This window comes from Muscardinus avellanarius (assembly GCF_963383645.1).
Source record: "Muscardinus avellanarius genome assembly, chromosome: 4".
NCBI lineage: Eukaryota > Metazoa > Chordata > Mammalia > Rodentia > Gliridae > Muscardinus > Muscardinus avellanarius.
The window spans coordinates 47,521,519-47,539,264 of NC_137789.1; the positions used below are offsets into that span (position 1 = coordinate 47,521,519).

A 17,746-nucleotide genomic window follows, 5' to 3' on the forward strand; every position below is an offset into this window, starting at 1 on the left:
TAGCTTGACTAAGGAGGAAAAAGAAAGTTTTAAAAATAGCCATATGATTATGATCACTCTTACTAATAACCAAGAGATTATTTCAGCCTTTTAGCATTGTTATAGGAAGTTATTTCCACTGTTATGTGGACTGCGCTTATCTTTAGCAAATACTCTCCTCTTGTAAACCTCATATAGAAATATGCTTTGTTTATTGTGTGACTTCCTTGGTTAAAACTTTAGAAAATGAATTTGAGTTGCCAGTAGGCAGCTCTCCTGCTGGTTCCTGCTACTGTAAAGGGCTTTATAAAATTTTCGATTTTTTTTTTTTTTGTGTGATACTGGAGGCTGAGCCCAGGGGTACTTTACCACTGGGCTACACCCCCAGGCCTTTTTATTTTTTGTTTTGAAACAGGCTGGCCTTGAACTTTCAATTCTTCTTTATTTCTAGTAGTTGGGTTTCTAGGGATATACCACCATGCCCAGCTAGGCGGCGTTTTTTAAAGGCTCTGGGCTCACATATTGAAGCAGCTAGAATCTCCTATATTTGCAAGTTCTTTTCTACCTGATGGGCTAATTAGTGTGCATGGCACCTGGTTTCAGCAAAATGAAATCTTTTAGTTGCAAAGAAATTTATATTATTGATCTTGCCTTGGTTTTGAGACAGATGTTATTGGGAATGAGTGTTGTTTATGCTTTCCTACTGCCCCCCCCCCAAAAAAAATAAACTAAAGTAAAGGAAGGAGATTATTTTTATAGACTACTAATATGTGGTGCATGGTGCATGAAAACTATTTAGGATATCTGATCATACGCGGGCCATACTTAAATGTTGCATGAATCTGATAGTTATGAAAGAAACAGTCACTCTGGGCATGGTGGCCCACACCTGTAATCCAGTACCTGGGAAGGCCAGATTCAGCAATTTATCAAGACCCTGTTTCAAAGTAAACTATAAAATAGAGCTGGGAATATAACTTGTAGGTAGACTGCTTCTGGGTTCAATCCCCAGTATGAAAAAACAAAAACTCTGTGTTCTTTTCTCTATTTTCTGAAATAGATATTTCATGGGATTATCCTGTTTGACCTGTGTAAGCCAATAGCTCCCAAACCGAATGGTGAGGGAGACTTCTTCTGAGATTAATTGGATTGTATGCATTTCACATACCATCTTCCTTAGGAAAAACAGAAGTTACTTACAGATAGAGCCAAAATCTCACATCCTATAAAGCTCACGTTGCAATCTTGAGGGCCCTTTAAGATCATGTCTGTGCTGGCTAAGCTCCACAGCTAGTGTGATCCAGGAGGGACAGGAGGAGGGGTGATACGACCTTGTGCTCAGGGCAAGTCATGCACTTTGTAACCCAGTCCTGGGAGGTGTGCCTGACATTGAACCCAAGTTGTGCATGTGACATGGAGCTGCCTTTGCCTCTGCTTCTAGAGTTTAAACAGCAGGCTAAGTAGGCAACTGGGTCAGAAGCAGCCTCCTAGTCCCCTTGCTCATTCCTCCCATGCTCTTGCAGGCCAACCTGCCCCTGCTGCAGCGTGAGCTCCTCCACTGCGCAAGGCTGGCCAAGCAGAACCCTGCCCAGTACCTCGCCCAGCACGAACAGCTGCTTCTGGATGCCAGCACCACCTCCCCTGTTGACTCCTCAGAGCTGCTTCTCGATGTGAACGAAAACGGGAAGAGGCGAACTCCAGACAGGTGAGAAGGCGGGGGACCCTGGACCAACCACGCTGTTTCGCCTGATATTTGAGCTGCCAGCCTTCGTTTCTCACAGAATAGTAATTAGCCCATGTGGCTGTCTTATTCTGGCCTGGGATTTTGTGGAGAGGTGGATCTCTGGCCTGGGCAGTGTAGCTTTCATGCAAGTTAATCTTTGTGGCTTGTACCCTGAAAGCTATGAAGGGTAGAAGGTGAAGATAAAAGACTTTTAAAATGTGCCAGACCCCGCTGATGGTTCTTAGATACAAGTAGCCTTAAAAATCCCATTTATTATGTAGTGCTACCCAACTACATATTTTACTCTGCAGTGTGACTCAATTTGTTGTTCCAAGTTCTCTTAAAATGCAGTGGCTTTGAAAGCTCGCATGTGGTTTTCAGTTAACACAGTACAGTAGCTGTTTGAATTGGGTTCTTGGTGAACTAAGAGGAAACTTCTGAGAATTTACACAAACTGAGTAAAGTTATGTAATAGAGCCAATGAACAGTATTTTGGCTGAAAGATTTTGCCAGCCAATTATTTACCCTATCATACAGTCTTCCCATGACTTAGAGTTCTAAGAAATGCAAATTAAAGCCCCTTTCCCATTGAACCCTACACATTAGCTGTGGAATAAAGAATACAGATGAAAATTACCAGTATCTTATTAAAATAATTTTCATGAATACGCCATTTTCTATATAATTAATATTTGACATAAGAATGGAAAGTCTTAGCAACATTTTACATAGTTTTTGTAAAATATACTCTGGAAATGAAAGTATCTTCTAGCTCTTATTTGTCATATACTTTGTTTCCTTTCTCTGTTTTTCAATTCTTTTTCTGCATTTAATTAGGCATGAATAACATGGGCATAGTGGCACATGCCTGGAATCCCACCAGTATTTGGGAGGTTGAGACAGGAGGATCATCTCAGGTTTGGAGGCCAGCCTCAACAACTTAGCAAGGCCCTCCACAATTTAGTAAGAACTTGTTTCAAAATAAGAAAATAAAATAGAGCTGGGGTAGGAAGTAGCTCATAGAATGTCTCTGGGTTCAATCCCCAGTACCACACACACACACAAAAAATTCAGACATGGGCATAATGCCTTGGAAAAGATAATCCTGGCATGGTTAAGTTCCAGATTCACAGGCGCTTAAGATCCTGGAACCAGCAGGAGGTCCTGATGGTACACACTTATAATCTCAGTACTTGTGAGGCTGAGATAGGAGGATCACAGGTTCACAGCCAGCCTCAGCTATTTAGTGAGGCCTTCCACAACTTAGTGAGACACTGTTTCAAAATAAAGAAAAAAAAATAGGTATGGTGGAATATCTTGGAGTAGATTGCCCCTGGGTTCCATCCCCAGTTTTGGGGTGGGGGGGATCCTGGGACTGCTCAGAGACCTCTATCTGTGACTGGCTTAGCCACCTTTAAATGCATCAGCTACTGTGCAGATCAGAATGTTATTAAATGCCAGCCAGTTTACAACACAGCCATTACATCATCCTTTGCTAAGCAGTTTTTATGCTATAACTCTGGAATTTTTCTCTTGTCTGCATAGGACTTCTTAACTTTTAGAATTTTTAAAGCAAGAGCTTAAATATTAGTCTACTCCTGCATATTGTAGATCCATCTCCTGACATGACTTGCCAACAGAACTCCTTTCTTACCCTTGCTAATCTTGTTTTCTTGCTCATTTTTTGGAGCTATAAGAGCATTGAGTATGTGTGCTCTAAAAAGGAACTGCTTAATCCAGGTGCCTGAGCGGGATGTCTACATGATGCTGAGAGCCACGAAGTAGCTCCGGGAAAGATGATTTGCGTGTTTCGAACTGTCCAATCCCGTCCCTTTCACCCTGCAGGAAATAAGTGCTCTGTGTAGTTAGAGATATTTCAGCTCCACACTTTTAGGATAACATGGCAAAGGAGTTAGGGGGAGGCTGTATGGTACATTAGGAAGAAGAAAACTTACTTGGATGAGGAAGGAAGGGGGCTTAACAGGGTCATGTGTAGATAGGTATGATAAACGTAGAGATAATCTTTCAGGTAAAACTGAAAATGGAATGGACAGGACCTAAACTGGAATTTCTAACCGCTACATAACTGTAACATAGAATGGGAAAACTTGTCTCATTCATTTCTTTATATTCCCAACCATTTTCCTACTGGCTCTTTCCAAGTACTTTTTATTTAAAAGCAGCTGACTTTATACTTTTCTGGGACAATCCTGAGGTAGACTCTGAGTAGTATGCTAACATTAATATGAAAACTTCATATTCTACAGACAGCCGGCATTCTTCTTCTCATCGGTGTGTGTGCACACGTGTGCATTCAGGCAGGAAGAGCAGTCTTAAAGGAGTCTTCCATCTTGTTTTTATTTTAGTTATTCTTGGGCAGTTGCTAGAGTCAGAATTCATATGAGCTTTGGCTGCAACAGTCTTTTACGGGTGTAACGCTGAAGTCTATGTTATAATGAAAAGATGGCAAATAGGTTTCCTTAGAGGTGGGAGGAAAGGTAATATGTTGTGTAAATACATTTGTATCTTGTGGGAATTTGATCAGAGCTCAGTAAAATAGGGACTGCTAGCATTTTATTATTTGCATGTATTTCCTCCATTTTGTTTGCATATGCAATTTCCTCTTCTCTAGTTATTTGTCTGTCTATCCGGCTCTACTGTATGAAATGTTATAGAGTATGGAGCTGTCTGACAGCAGAGCTTTCTTTGTTTTACTGAGTGTTTTGTTGGTGCATATGGTCTGACATGGATGAGCAGCCACGGTGAGATTTTGGAGTCTATTAAACTGGCTCATTAAAAAGATCAATCTGTTTCTGTAATAACACTGGGAGCCATCAGTCACTAAAAGAGGGAAAAACTGACACCTGAGGAGAAAACACATTTTGGTAATTTGTTCATGACATGTCATGAACAAAAGAGCGCTCTATATTTTGTTTACAACTTTGGGGGTTTAAATTCTGTGACAATTGCTCAGTTAATGTACTGAACAATCATCACGTGTTTCGAGGATGGGCTGTGGCAAATTGTCTTCTCATCCTTAAATATTATCGACACTGCAAATATTTTTCTTTTTTTTATAAAACAAAACATTTTATGAAAAGAGAAATTTATGAAATCTTTCTTTTTCTCCCTGTATTGAACAGTAAAATGTTTTTTGATTCCTTTTAGAAAGAGCTCTGATGAGAGTTTCTGAATGAAACTGAAACTTGTAGGTTTGTAACATTCCTGGAGAACTCAAGTTAGATAAAAGATCATTTTTATTTAAAAATCATGATAATTTTTTTGTGTAAAATATTAGGGAAAGAAAAATTCAGATTTGTATTCTTTGTTATTCTTTAAAAGTTTGCTATTTATAGTAGACCCTTATTCTTTTGTTAGACTGTAATGGAGCATGCTGAAGAAGGTGATGGGAGCATTACGAAGCCAGTTTAAATGTACCAAACACCTTTACGTTTCCAGACTAGAAATTAAGGGCACTGTTTTTTGGTACTGGAGATTTAGTCCAGGGCATTCTACCTTTTCTGAGCTATACCCCCGGCCCTCTATTATTTATTATTTTGAAACAAGGTATTGCTAAGGGGCTCACTCAGTTGCTGAGACTGGCCTCAAAACTGTGATTTTCCTGTCTCGGCCTCCCAAGTACTGAGATTCTAGGTGAATGTCACCATGCCTGGCACTAGGGCACTTTCTGAACTTCACTATGATGACTCATAAAGGCACGGACACTTTCAAATGGAGTAAAGAGGGAAAAGATGCTTCAGTTCATGGAGACTGCAGAGAGAATAAAAATTATTAAGGTTTTTAGAATAGTTGTTAATTACCCTGACTGACCTTTTCCCACAGCTTTGATATTACAGCTTTTTGTTCTAATTTGCTTTTAATATTGTGTTCTCATCAGTTATGCCACTTTTCTGACTCAGTGGATTTTCTTAAAATTCAAATGAAATGATATTTGGTTTTTGTATTGGTATCGTTAATTTTGTTGTTGCTTTCTCTTTTTTCCTCTACTGTCTCAAATGATTGATGTTAACTATTAATATCGTTCTTATATATCACTATTTTTTGTGTGTATGGTGCAAGGGATTGAATTAAGGGACATTCTATAACTGAGCTGCAGTCCTAGCCCACAATTTTTTTTTTTTTAACTTTGAGACGGTCTCACCAAGTTGCTGAGACTGGCCTTGAACCTTTGATCCTCCTGTCTTAGCCTGTAAAGTATCAGGATTACACAGGCATGTGCCACCATGCCCAATCATACATTATCATTTTAATATGACTGTACTTTATATTAGCCTCAGTTTAACCATTTGAGTCTTATTAGATTGCTATGTATTTTCTCCACCCCCAGTAATTGTTTTCTAAAAAGACTTAATCTTAGAATTACATAATTTGTCAGCTGGGAGGGATCCCTTAGATACGAGGCCAATCCTTCCCTTTACCCTGGAGGAATTGAAGGCCCAAAGAATTTGCCTAGAGTTGCAGAGCTTCTTAGTGGAGAAATCAGCAGATTTACATACCTGCAGTCTTCCAGTTGCACAAAATGTGTTTTTATGTGCAGAATTTAAATAAAGAAAGCTCAACTAAGAATTGGGTTTTTTTTCCCCTTACTTTTTCTCATTTATTTTTCTGTAATTGCTCAAGTGGGTAAATGCCATCACATAATATTCCAAGGTTTTATAAGTCTCTTTAATGATAGAAGAGGCACAACGGGGCAGCTTTCCTGGCATAATGAGTAAGCTGGAAAATGCTGAAGGTCAGAGGGTCACCAGGCAGTCATTCTGAAATGACATTGGTTGGATACAAGAGAACTGTGCTTGCATTACTCACTAGCTGAACTGAGTAGGTCCATTTCTCCTTCCGCAACATGCATAAGGTTTCTTGTAATTTTGCCTTTCTAAAGAGAGAACATAGGTTCAGTTTATAAAAAATCATATGATTGACTATGCTAATAAACATTAATTAGATTTGTATGATCTTTTGAATTTAGTATTCCATGAAGAAATTTTCTATCCATACTTTCTTGTTTTACGTTACATCTTTTTATGCATTCCTCAGTTTCAAGGAGTGTGTAATCATCTCTGTGATCATTTTTTTATATCAGCCACATCAGCTGGGCCTAGTGGCGCACACCTGTTATCCTAGTACTTGTGAGGCGGAGATGGAAGGATCACAGGTTCGAGGCCAGCCTCAGCAATTCAGTGAGGGCCTCAGTAACTTAGCAGCACCCTTTTTCAAAATAAAAAATAAAAAGGGCCAGAGGTTCAAGCTCAGAGGTACAAGTTCCTGGGTTCAATCCCCAGTACCAAAAAACAAGACAGATGGAAGGGATTCAAACCCTAGATTCTGTGACTCAAATGCCTATATTCTCAACACCATGAGGCTAAACCACCAGCCTCTGAACGCCCCAGCTTAAAAACAGATTGCTTTTACTAACATATTGAATGCCAAATAAGCATTAGGCCTTGTGAGATCGACTCTTTTCTGTGGTCCATTCAGCATCTCTGAGATAACACCCATTTTGATTTTGAAAATCCTGAGGCTTTCTGAGGTGAAATCTCCTGAGTTCATATGGCCGACAAAGAGCAGAACCAAAGTGAAAGCCAACTTCATGAGACTCCAAAAACACTTGCTCTTTTGAGTGTACATTCTGGAGCAATCTTTTTCCCTTCTGATCTCTCCCATACCACATTTGTACTGATTATATGGTACCTTCTGTGTACAGATCCTGTATGAAAGTATAAAAGTCTTATGGCTTCAGTTAAATCATTTTGATGGTAAAGAATTTAAGTCTAGTGCCAAGTTACAATTTTAGAGAGGATTGGGAGATCATGTTTTACTCATATTTTGTATTCCCAGGGAAACTCAGGCTAGTACATCAAATATACTGGGTACCTAAAACAAAATAAAGCAAGCACTACAAATAAGAGAAACCCCCTACTCCTACTGCTCGAGCGAATAATGCAAGAAAAATTTAAAGCAGCTATTTTCAATAGGATATCAAATGACCTCTACCCTGAAGACTTTTTATTTGTTTCCATAGTTAATTATTAAAGATGCACCTCTGAGCCTTGTGTGATGACATACACACCTATAATCCTAGCAGGTAAAGCAGGAAGAGGGCAAGTCTGAGGCCAGCTTAGCAACTGAGAGACCCTGTTTCAAAAAATAAAAGGGGCTAGATATGTAGGTCACTGATAGAGTAACCCTGGATTTGATCTGCAGCACTGCTAAAGAAAAAAGATGCAGGTCTGAAATACAGCAGAGAAAACAGCCACGGTTGCCCCAGGAACCAAATTTGGGGTGCTGACCACAAAAAATCCCTGGAGGGCCCCAACCAGAAGAACAGACGAACACAGACCACTGCAGGTTGTCATGAAGAATAAGCTTGATTTTCATGTTAAGGAGACGGGAGCTGGTAATACATTTTGTTTCAGATATATTATTCAGCACCAAGAAAAACGTATTATGTTAAACTCTTAAACTCACCTAACAATTCTTGAAGAGAACTCTGAATTATGTTTCAAAAGTGATTAGAATGGTTTTCTACTTTTCCACTCAATGTCTAGTCCCCCCGGTGAAAACAAACTGCATGTTAGAAAAGGGAAAGAAGGCTTGCTTGATACTGAGTTATTATCTCTGATCTCTTTTTAACAGAATTGTTACCTCGTTTTCTTTTTGTGGATCTAGGAATGGAACCCAGGGGCATTCAGCCTCTTAGATACCTCCCTGCCCTATTTTTTATTCTTTATTTTGAAACCGGGTCTCACTAAGTAGCTGAGGCTGTCCGCGAACTGCGATCCTCCAGGTCTCAGCCTCCCGAATGCTGGGATTACAAGTGTGTGCGGCCACGTCCGACTGAGTTGTTACCTCTTAATTCAGATGCACTCTTTAAAAGTTCCAGAATAAGCCGGGCGTGGTGGCGCACACTTGTAATCCCCACGCTTGGGAGGCTGATACAGGAGGATCTTGCAGGTTTGCAGCCAGCCTCAGCTACTTAGGCTCTCAGCAACTTAGTGAGACCCTGTTTCCAAATAAAATATAAAATAGGTCTGGGAGTGTAGCCCGGAGGTAGAAGGCTTCTGGGTTCCACCTCCAGTGAGTCTCGGGTCCTGGCAGAATATTGGACCTCTGAGGAACTTTAGTGACTCCGTGCTACTTACTCATTTGCTAAGAACCAGGGAACAGGTGGGGCAAGGCTCACAAGACAAAGAGCAAGCAGGACCCAGGGCTTCTGGCTCTGCTGAGTGGGGCAGCTAAGAGACAGGACGAAGACCAAGGTGTCTGGGGATGGGGGCCTGTGCCAGAGGTGCTTAAGAGATTAACAGCTAGACTTGGATTTGGAGAAGGCTGGAGAGGTACTTGCAAGTTTCTGCTTTGATGATGATGTAGGGATATGGGAACTATGAGAGAAAGTCAGGACCAGACTGGGTGTTGATTTTGAAATGCTCATTGTAACTCAAGTAAGCGGGCAACCTAGGCGTGTAATGTGTATTTATTAGTAATGGGACTATGATTAGCATGTAAACTTCTACATTCTAAGGCTCTTTATGTGTGCCCCTTTGCCTTTCCCTAGAGCAATCGTGTGTGTGTGTGTGTGTGTGTGTGTGTGTGTGAGAGAGAGAGAGAGAGAGAGAGAGAGAGAGAGAGAGAGAGAGAAGGAAAGGAGGAGGAGGAAGAGGAGGAGGAGGAGGAGGAAGAGATGTATATCTGTATGTGTGGTACTGGGGATTGAACCTAAGGGCATTCTGCCTCTAAACTGCACTCGCAGCCCTTTTTAGTTTTTATTTGGAAACATTTGATTGGCTAAGTTGCTGAGGCTGGCCTCTAACCCACAGTCTTCCCATATCAGCCTCCCAAGTACTGGAATTGTAGGCATCTGCCACGGTGTCCAGCCTGACACTGGTGATTTGAGGAAGCAACAGGGAGTCTTGTAGCTTCATTTCTGTGGGCTGCTAAAGTTTCGGTGCTTTGCTGTTCAACTATAACTGTCTCTGTGAGGTGATAAGCTGTATTATTCCACTGGCTCTCAGAGTGAGGGGACCCAGGATATAGCAGCAGGGACATGACAGAAGAGAGAAGACAGACCCAGGACCTAGTCCTGCCTCTCTAGAAAGCACTGCCCTTGTTGGGAGAGGGGCACAGATCCTCTGTTTTTCATATAATTGTGTCAGCAAAGTAATTAAACTGATCAGAGGGCTCATCTGAGGATAAATAACATGCCTAAACATTTGAAACTTGTCCACATTTATGAAGAGAGACAAAACCATAGGTTGGGCTGGTTCGAGCCAAAAGGGTCAAAGATGTTTGGCACATAGAAATGCTCTAGGCAGCTGAGCACTGTGGCACAAGCCTGTGAGCCCAGCTACTCAGGAGGCGGAGGCAGGAGGATTGCAAGGTAGAGGCCACCTTCAGCAACCTAGTGAAACCTTGTCTCAAAAAAAAAATGGCTAGAGATACAGTTAAGTAGTATAATATAGTGTCAGCTTGTGCAAGGCTCTGAGTTCCACCCCTAGCATCATAGGGAAAATTGCTAAAGAGCTGCTCAAAGATATTTTATATCAACTCAAAAATAAGCTATATGTCATAATTAGTTTAAAGCAAAGCAGCAAACTTGGATAAAGTGGTTGACCTTCATACCTATGGTCTGGCCAAAGGACCCCAGTGCATTTTGACTTACAAAACTATAAGATTTATAGACTATCATAATTAGAATAATTCTCAAATTTTAAAACTGGAACCAACCTCAAAGTCATCTTGTCCAGTGGTTTTCAAACTTGACTTTTCCTTTTAAAAATGAAATATGGGAAACCCTAGTTTTTAACATAGGTAAAATAAGAGGGTTTCTTTAAGCCCTTTAAATCTGGATCGATTGGGGTAAAGTTCTTCAGAGCCTGCAGAAGGTCTTCAGTACCTCAGGCAGCACAGCCTGAAAACCAATGATCCAGTCCAACCCTTTCATTTTATAGATGAACAGACTGAGGTCCAGAGAGGTTAAGTGACTTACCCAAGTTGCCCAAAGTCGTGAAAGAGCCAGGACTAGAACTCAGGTCCCTTGATTCTTCAGTCCAGTGCTCTTTTTATTACGCCACACTGCCAGTAAAGTAGATGCTGTGTTAGCATCATGCTCATAGTTATTCATAGTTTTCAGTATTTCCCCACTGACTTCTGCTGGTAATAGACATTGAATGTCGAAGTGTATTATTCTGAAATGTATAGGATATGAAAATACAAAGAAGAATCTCATAGATATACTCTCAGAAGATAAATCAATATCTAGAATGTTTTCTTTCACTTTAAAAAGTTATGCGAAAGCAATGCATTTAAGTAATGTCTGAACTATACTGGGTATTTTAGTCTGATACCAATGATCGATCTGTATGGAGTCAGTATGTTTTAGTGTAGACACATACTTCATGGTAGCAGCATTGAGATTTCTGGCCTCTGCTCCCATGGGGGTCGTGCGCTGCTGTCATTTCCAATATTGGCCAGTCTCTTGTCTCCCGAACAGCATATCCTTCTTTAGCTTGCAGTGGGCCCGTGTTCATTTCACATGCAACCCCGTGGACTTTCTGTGAGGTCTTTGCAGTCCTGTGCCTTCAGTCTCCAGCTCCTTCCTGAGTCTGGTGTGTATGTGTCATGGTCATGGACCATGGTAGGTGTCATGGTCATGTCATGGTCAGTGCTGTTGCCCTGATCATCTCCATTGACTGTTTGCCCTCAGAGGTTCCCCTTTGCCATTAGCAGACAGACTGTCAGTAGGTGACAGGGAAGCAGGAAAAATGTTCTAAGGCCTTCATATCTAACATCTTATTGACTTCAAATAAAAAGGGCCATGGAATCTGCAGTCCCTGTGAGCTGGTAGAATTCTTAGGGGGAGATTTTCCTGGGAAATAGATGCTCCCGCTGGTCTAAGGATTAAATGGTGGACTTATGAGGAAAGCCAAGCTGCTGACAAGTGTTAGTTTGGGAGCTATGATTCCAGTCCATCTTGGATGTGATTTTTTTTTTAATTATCAAATGCACTGAGTTAGTCACTCAGCAATAGAGATATATTCAGCAAGAAAATATGTCTTTATGTTTTGATGGAGACTTGAGAAGCAGTGGGTAGGTATCAGGTCTCATCTGTGGAATGCTTTCCTTCTGAAAACCAAGTTCAGAGTTCTTTGGGTCACAGGATGAAGCACTGGTAAGATCTGATGGCCCCAGACAGGACACATCAACTCTCTGAGCTAATGCTTTCTCAACTTTAAGGGAAGGGATGACATAGATCTTCCTTCTAGCCCCAGAAGCTTGGATTAACTACATCTGATTGATTACCAAGTATCACATGCCCTGTTGAATTAATTTAATTGGAACATTGCTTTCCAATAGAACTTTTGGTGCTGATGAAAGTGTTATACATATTTGCGATGTGATTCCATAGGTACTAGCCACAGAGAGCTGTTGAGTATCTGAAATATGGCTATTACTACCACTGAAGAATTGAATTTTATGTTTTGTTTAATTTAAAAATTGGCCTGGATTTCCATTTAACCCACCCCTTCATGGCAACTGTCTTGGAAAGCAAAGCTCTCGAGTGTTGACTGACTGGAGAGTCAGATGCCAGGTGGAGTGGGTGGACCACGTTCTAACCTGATGAATCGTCAGTGAATACAGTTCATCTAAGAATTTTATTACTATCTTTTACATGAAATATTATCTATAAAAGATTAAGTTTTTTTCTCATATGTGACTTACTATATGACCTTCAACTGATGAAAAGATATTTGCTGATTTGATGACATGTGAAGCATTTTCTCCTGTCTGGTATCTTTTGTTTCCTCAGCATGTAGGAGGTGAATTCCCATTGATTTTCTGGGAAGCTGAGTTTGGAAAGTTTCTGGTAGATAAAGGAATATATTTCGGCTACAAACTCAGATATTAGTGTCTAGACTATGCCATGTCTGGGTACATTATGAAACAAAACTTTTTTCCTTTTGCAGAACCAAAGAAAATGGCTTTGATAGAGAGCCTTTGCACTCAGAACATCCAAGCAAGCGACCATGCACTATTAGCCCAGGCCAGCGGTACAGTCCAAATAACGGCTTATCCTACCAGCCAAATGGCCTGCCTCACCCCACCCCGCCTCCACCTCAGCATTACCGTTTGGATGATATGGCCATCGCCCACCACTACAGGGACTCCTATCGACACCCCAGCCACAGGGACCTCAGGGACAGAAACAGACCTATGGGTAAGACTGAAGGACCTGAACACTGCTCTTGATATTGGGGGCTTGAAGATGTATATGTACATATGTATATGTATGTATATGAAGATGTATATGTATATGTATATGTATAAATGATCTTTATATTTTATCCCTTATGAGAAAACTCAATTGGTATTACTATTCTCTCTCTTTTAATCACTTATGTCCTTAAAGATAGATGGTTCGATTCGTTTATTTTTTGGGGGGTGAAAGGGCATCAAGCTTAATATAAAACCCTCAATAATTGTAAAAAAAAAGAAAAATGAATCTTTAGCTTTCTATCTCTCAGCTATCTCCTCCCAAGCCTTTTTTTGAAAAATTTTGAAACGGGTTCTTTCTCTGTTGCTGAGGGTCTCACTAAGTTGTTGAATTTGGCCCCAAACCTTAATCTTCCTGTCTTGGCCTACCAAGTACTGGAATTACAGGTGTGTACACCGTGTTCTGCTTGAGTTTCTTTTTAGATGAGAGATTTCTTATGCAGTCTGCTTGCTACAAATATTTTTAAAAATAGTTTTATTTCAGATAGTTTATAGTTTCAACATTCATTTTTTTCTAGTCTCTATGAGAGTTCACATTTTCAAAATATAAAGTATGCTGTCTGTGACTTGCCCGATATTCCTTGAGGAACACTTGATACTTGAAGACACTGTTGATGGCAGTATTGTCAATGTTTGCACTGAAGATTAGAATATAGAAGGAGTGAGTCTGGGCAGATTAGTGTCCTATTTGTCCATGTCTGCTCCTTTTTTGCATAAAATCATTGGAAATAAAGCTTTTAGGAGACATTTCACTCTAAAGAACAAGTGTATGCCATAAAAAAATCAGAGGAAAGAGAGCAAAGTACTTGGTTTTCATGGATGATCAGTGAATGAGGTGATAGTATCAAGCAGTTTGTAAGTGCACGCTTTCTGGGACACCTTCAAATCTTAGTTTTGGGTGAGCCTAACTTGGAGTAGCAGCCAGTCACCTTCGTCCTTTCCCATCTCTAATGTCCAGTGGGACTTTCTTTGCCTCGTAACTATTTGCTGGCAAGCGTTTCTGTCATGGGCAATTTAGTGGGCAGGGTACTAGAAATGATGAAGTCCAAGCAGAACTAGAAGATTTTGGAGATAAGAATGCAGAATTCTGGGATGCACAGGCAGCCAGCTGTCCTCTGCTGGAATAGTAGTAACAGGTTGTTTTTGTTTTGTTTTTTATAGGCAGAGAGAACCTGATATGCAGAAGTTCGTTACATTTCCATCTAGATTACTAGTCAACAGGGGCTTTCATATGTAGGGTCTTTTCCCCTGCCTATATATATATAACCCTGCAAGTGTTTAGAAAGCAGCAAGAGAACATCAGGATGGAAGGGGTGGGGGATATATGATCGAGGCTTTGGTTGTGAGATAGGAAATTATAGTTCTGGATCCCCAGAACAGTAATTTCTACATTTATATAGTGTGTCAGCCAAAAATGGCTAAGCATATAATTTGTGCTTTCGTAATAGCCAATCTGTCTAATGTTCTCACAGGTACCGTTTCTGAAGAGCTTTCAAAAGAGGTTATGATATTTCTCAGTCTAGACTGATAGTTTGACCCCCCAAGTCAAATATGGTAACAACCCCCTTCTATATAAAAGCCTTGTTACCACTTACTGATAACTTAGTCTGAAAACCATGATTGCAAATTTTTAAGTAGCAGCCAAGTCATCGGGTCACTGTGAGTCTAGTTCAGGAGGTCCCTGTTGTAGGTGCTAAGAAATGGCCCATTTCTTAAGCAGCTGAAATATTTGCTGAAGTATTAGTTACATGCACTATAAAGCAATCAGCAAGGAAGTAATTATGCTTATGTGTAATGATTATGTTTTCATCTAGTAATGTAAAACATCCCTTTATGAATTATATCTGTATCCATTGGTTTTATGTGATTTTTTCAGACCATGTTCCTTACCTTTTAATTATATTAGCTTATAAAACTAATAGTGCTAATCTCTATAAATATGTGCAGCTACTTAACCATCCCTAAAGTCTGCCAGAGTTTAGTATGTGTTAATACAAAATAAAATCTTGATGTATGAGTAACAAATTCTGGTGTTACATCAGGCTGATATTTCTGAAAATATAAAAAATTGTCATAAAGATATACTTATTCTGATATGATTTATAAATGCCTATATGTATAGGAATACATATTTACTAGAATCCTTTAATAAAATAACTTTGAAGACAGCATTAGTGAACTTACAGTTTTAGCCTCGAGAACTAGTCTGAAACCTAAGAACTGTTTAAGTCTCAATGCTAGTGCCAAATGCCCCCAAATGAAAAAAACGTGTTATTTCATGATTATGAGCTATTTTACCCTATTGCATCCCTATGGCATTATGAATGTAAATAAAAACTCTGTGGTCCTGAATATTTTAGTATGCAAAACAGAGAAATCAGTAAATATAAAATTTTTATGTATCTTATTTTTTTCCTAATACATATTTCACTTTAACAAACAACCTTCAAAGTTTGAAGCAGCCAGTGAATGCTATATTTCTTAAGTACTTTGGCGCAAATATGGTTTTAATGCTCTTACTATTTTAAAGAAATGAGATGGAGCTTAGCACGATTCCACAAATGCTGGGATCCCATTACCCACAAACATCCTTCTGATCATTAATTGTTCCAGGTGTTAGAGCTTGCATCATTATAGATTAGTATGCTGGATTTTTTACTTTATTTTTTTTGTAGTACTGGAGATTGAACCCAGGGGCAGTCTACCTCTATGCTATACCCCCGGCCCTTTTTATGTTTTTGTTGTGAAAAAAATCTTGGTAGGTTGTTGAGAGTCTTGCTAAGTTGCTATGGCTGTCCTTGAACCTGCAATTCTTCTGCCTTAGCTTCCCAAGTACTAGGATTAGAGATGTAGGCCCTCATACCTGACTGAGTTCTTGATTCTTAAAGAAAAATATTTAGATTTCACCATCACAAAAGTTCCTATTATATTTATATTTTTGTCACCCTCTTGTTGTTTTCTGTGATATTTTAATGGTAGTGTTTTCCCTAAAACACAGGCAAACAAATAAGTCAACAAAAATTACATATTTGCAAGCATTTCAGCTTGAAATAATCACAACAGATATTAATAATAACTAAATATTTCCCCCATTATTCTTTCTATTATGAAAATTAGTAAAAACATTTGCAATTTTACTTTTTTACCAATAGGTGGCATTGAAAAATTTTAATTTTTTAAATGTATCTTGGAGAATGTTCTAATTGGACAGGAATGATGCAGAGTACATTATATCTAGTGTTTAGTTTGAGAAAGTACTGTCATAAATATTCACTTCTATCAGTTATTAATAAAATTGTATTTTGTGGTTGGTTGAAGAATCATGTGACTTTTCTTTTTTCTCTATCAGCTAGAAAAGATTTCTAACCAGAGTTTATAAAAAGTGGAATGCAGTATCTTATAACTCTTATTGTATTTAATTAATTTATTTATGGTATTGAGGATTGAAACCAGGTAAGCATGTTACTTCAGATTGAACCAAGAGGCATTATACCTACATCCAGAGTTAGAATTTTAAAAATTTATTATCTTGAAACAGCTTCTCACTGAATTGCTGAGGCTGGCCTCAAACCTGAGATTTTCCTGTCTCAGCTTCCCAAGTTCTGGGATTTACAGGTGCATGCCATCACGCCCTGCTACAGACTTCTAGTTTTTTAACTTGAATATATATTTGTCAAATTATGACTGGCAGGCTGAATTTTTTCATAAAATATTTGTTGAATTTTATTTTTTTGGTAAATTAAAATGAGTGTGTAGCCTTCACATTATGTATGCCCTCTCTTCATGGCCTAATTTCATCAGCGAAGTATGTGTATTAGGATTATATTCATTTATAAGAGTACTGAGCCTGGGCATGGTGTCACACACTTGTAATCCCAGTACTTGGGAGGCTGAGACAAGAGCATCACAGTTTTATAGTCAGCTACAGCAACTTAGGCCCTGTCTCAAAACAACAAACAAACAAATAAACAAACAAACATGGCTGGGGTGTAGCTCAGTGGTAGAATGTTTCTGGGTTCAATTCCTAATTACCATACACACAAAAAATGTTCTAAAAGTTTTTTTTTAATATCATTATTCTTGTTTTTGAAAGCATATTCCTGCTCATATAAAATGATTCATGCTGTCTATTTTTAATGCAATACAGCCATATATCAAACCCACCCAATTTCTACTCAGGATTTCTTGTTTTTATTTATCTATTTAGCACTGGGAATTAAACCCAATGCCTTGTACATGCTGAGTTTGCTCTTTGACACCAAGCACGGCCTCGATTCCTTGTTATTTACTTAAAGATTTAAAAATATATTTGTGTTTTTACTTAGGGAGTGTTATATGGATAACTAGCCCCAGCCTTGGTTATCATATAACTATGTCTCCTTGTATGTAAACTAAAGCATTCTGGTCAGATGACTTCTAAAATATCTTCTGTCTCTAACATTTTGTCATTCTGTAAGGAAGCCATTAGGTAGTTCTGAAATCTAAGTAAAACTCGTGTCTCCAATCAAAATCAAATATATTTTCACATCTTCGAGTTTGCCCACATTGTCTGGCTATGTGCCAGTTTGCATATGCATTGTGTACTGAACGCTTTAGGGCGATTAAGCCTTCTCCTCTACATTTGTAGGGTTGCATGGCACACGTCAAGAAGAAATGATTGATCACAGACTGACAGACAGAGAATGGGCAGAAGAATGGAAACATCTTGATCATGTAAGATATCAGTAATCATTTAGCTTAAAAAATGTTTTGAAA

The 17,746-nt window shown here is 39.2% G+C and overlaps 1 protein-coding gene across 1 annotated transcript in view; it reads left to right on the forward strand.

Annotated features, from left to right (window-relative positions):
* RUNX1T1 (RUNX1 partner transcriptional co-repressor 1) overlaps positions 1-17,746 on the forward strand; it is a gene marked incomplete at both ends in the record, with an annotated part of 132,192 nt that overhangs the window by 87,973 nt on the left and 26,473 nt on the right. Inside the window, 3 exon segments of the mRNA XM_080693949.1 lie at positions 1,503-1,684; positions 12,685-12,935; positions 17,619-17,704. Of these exon segments, the coding sequence (XP_080550075.1) occupies positions 1,503-1,684; positions 12,685-12,935; positions 17,619-17,704 (519 nt within the window).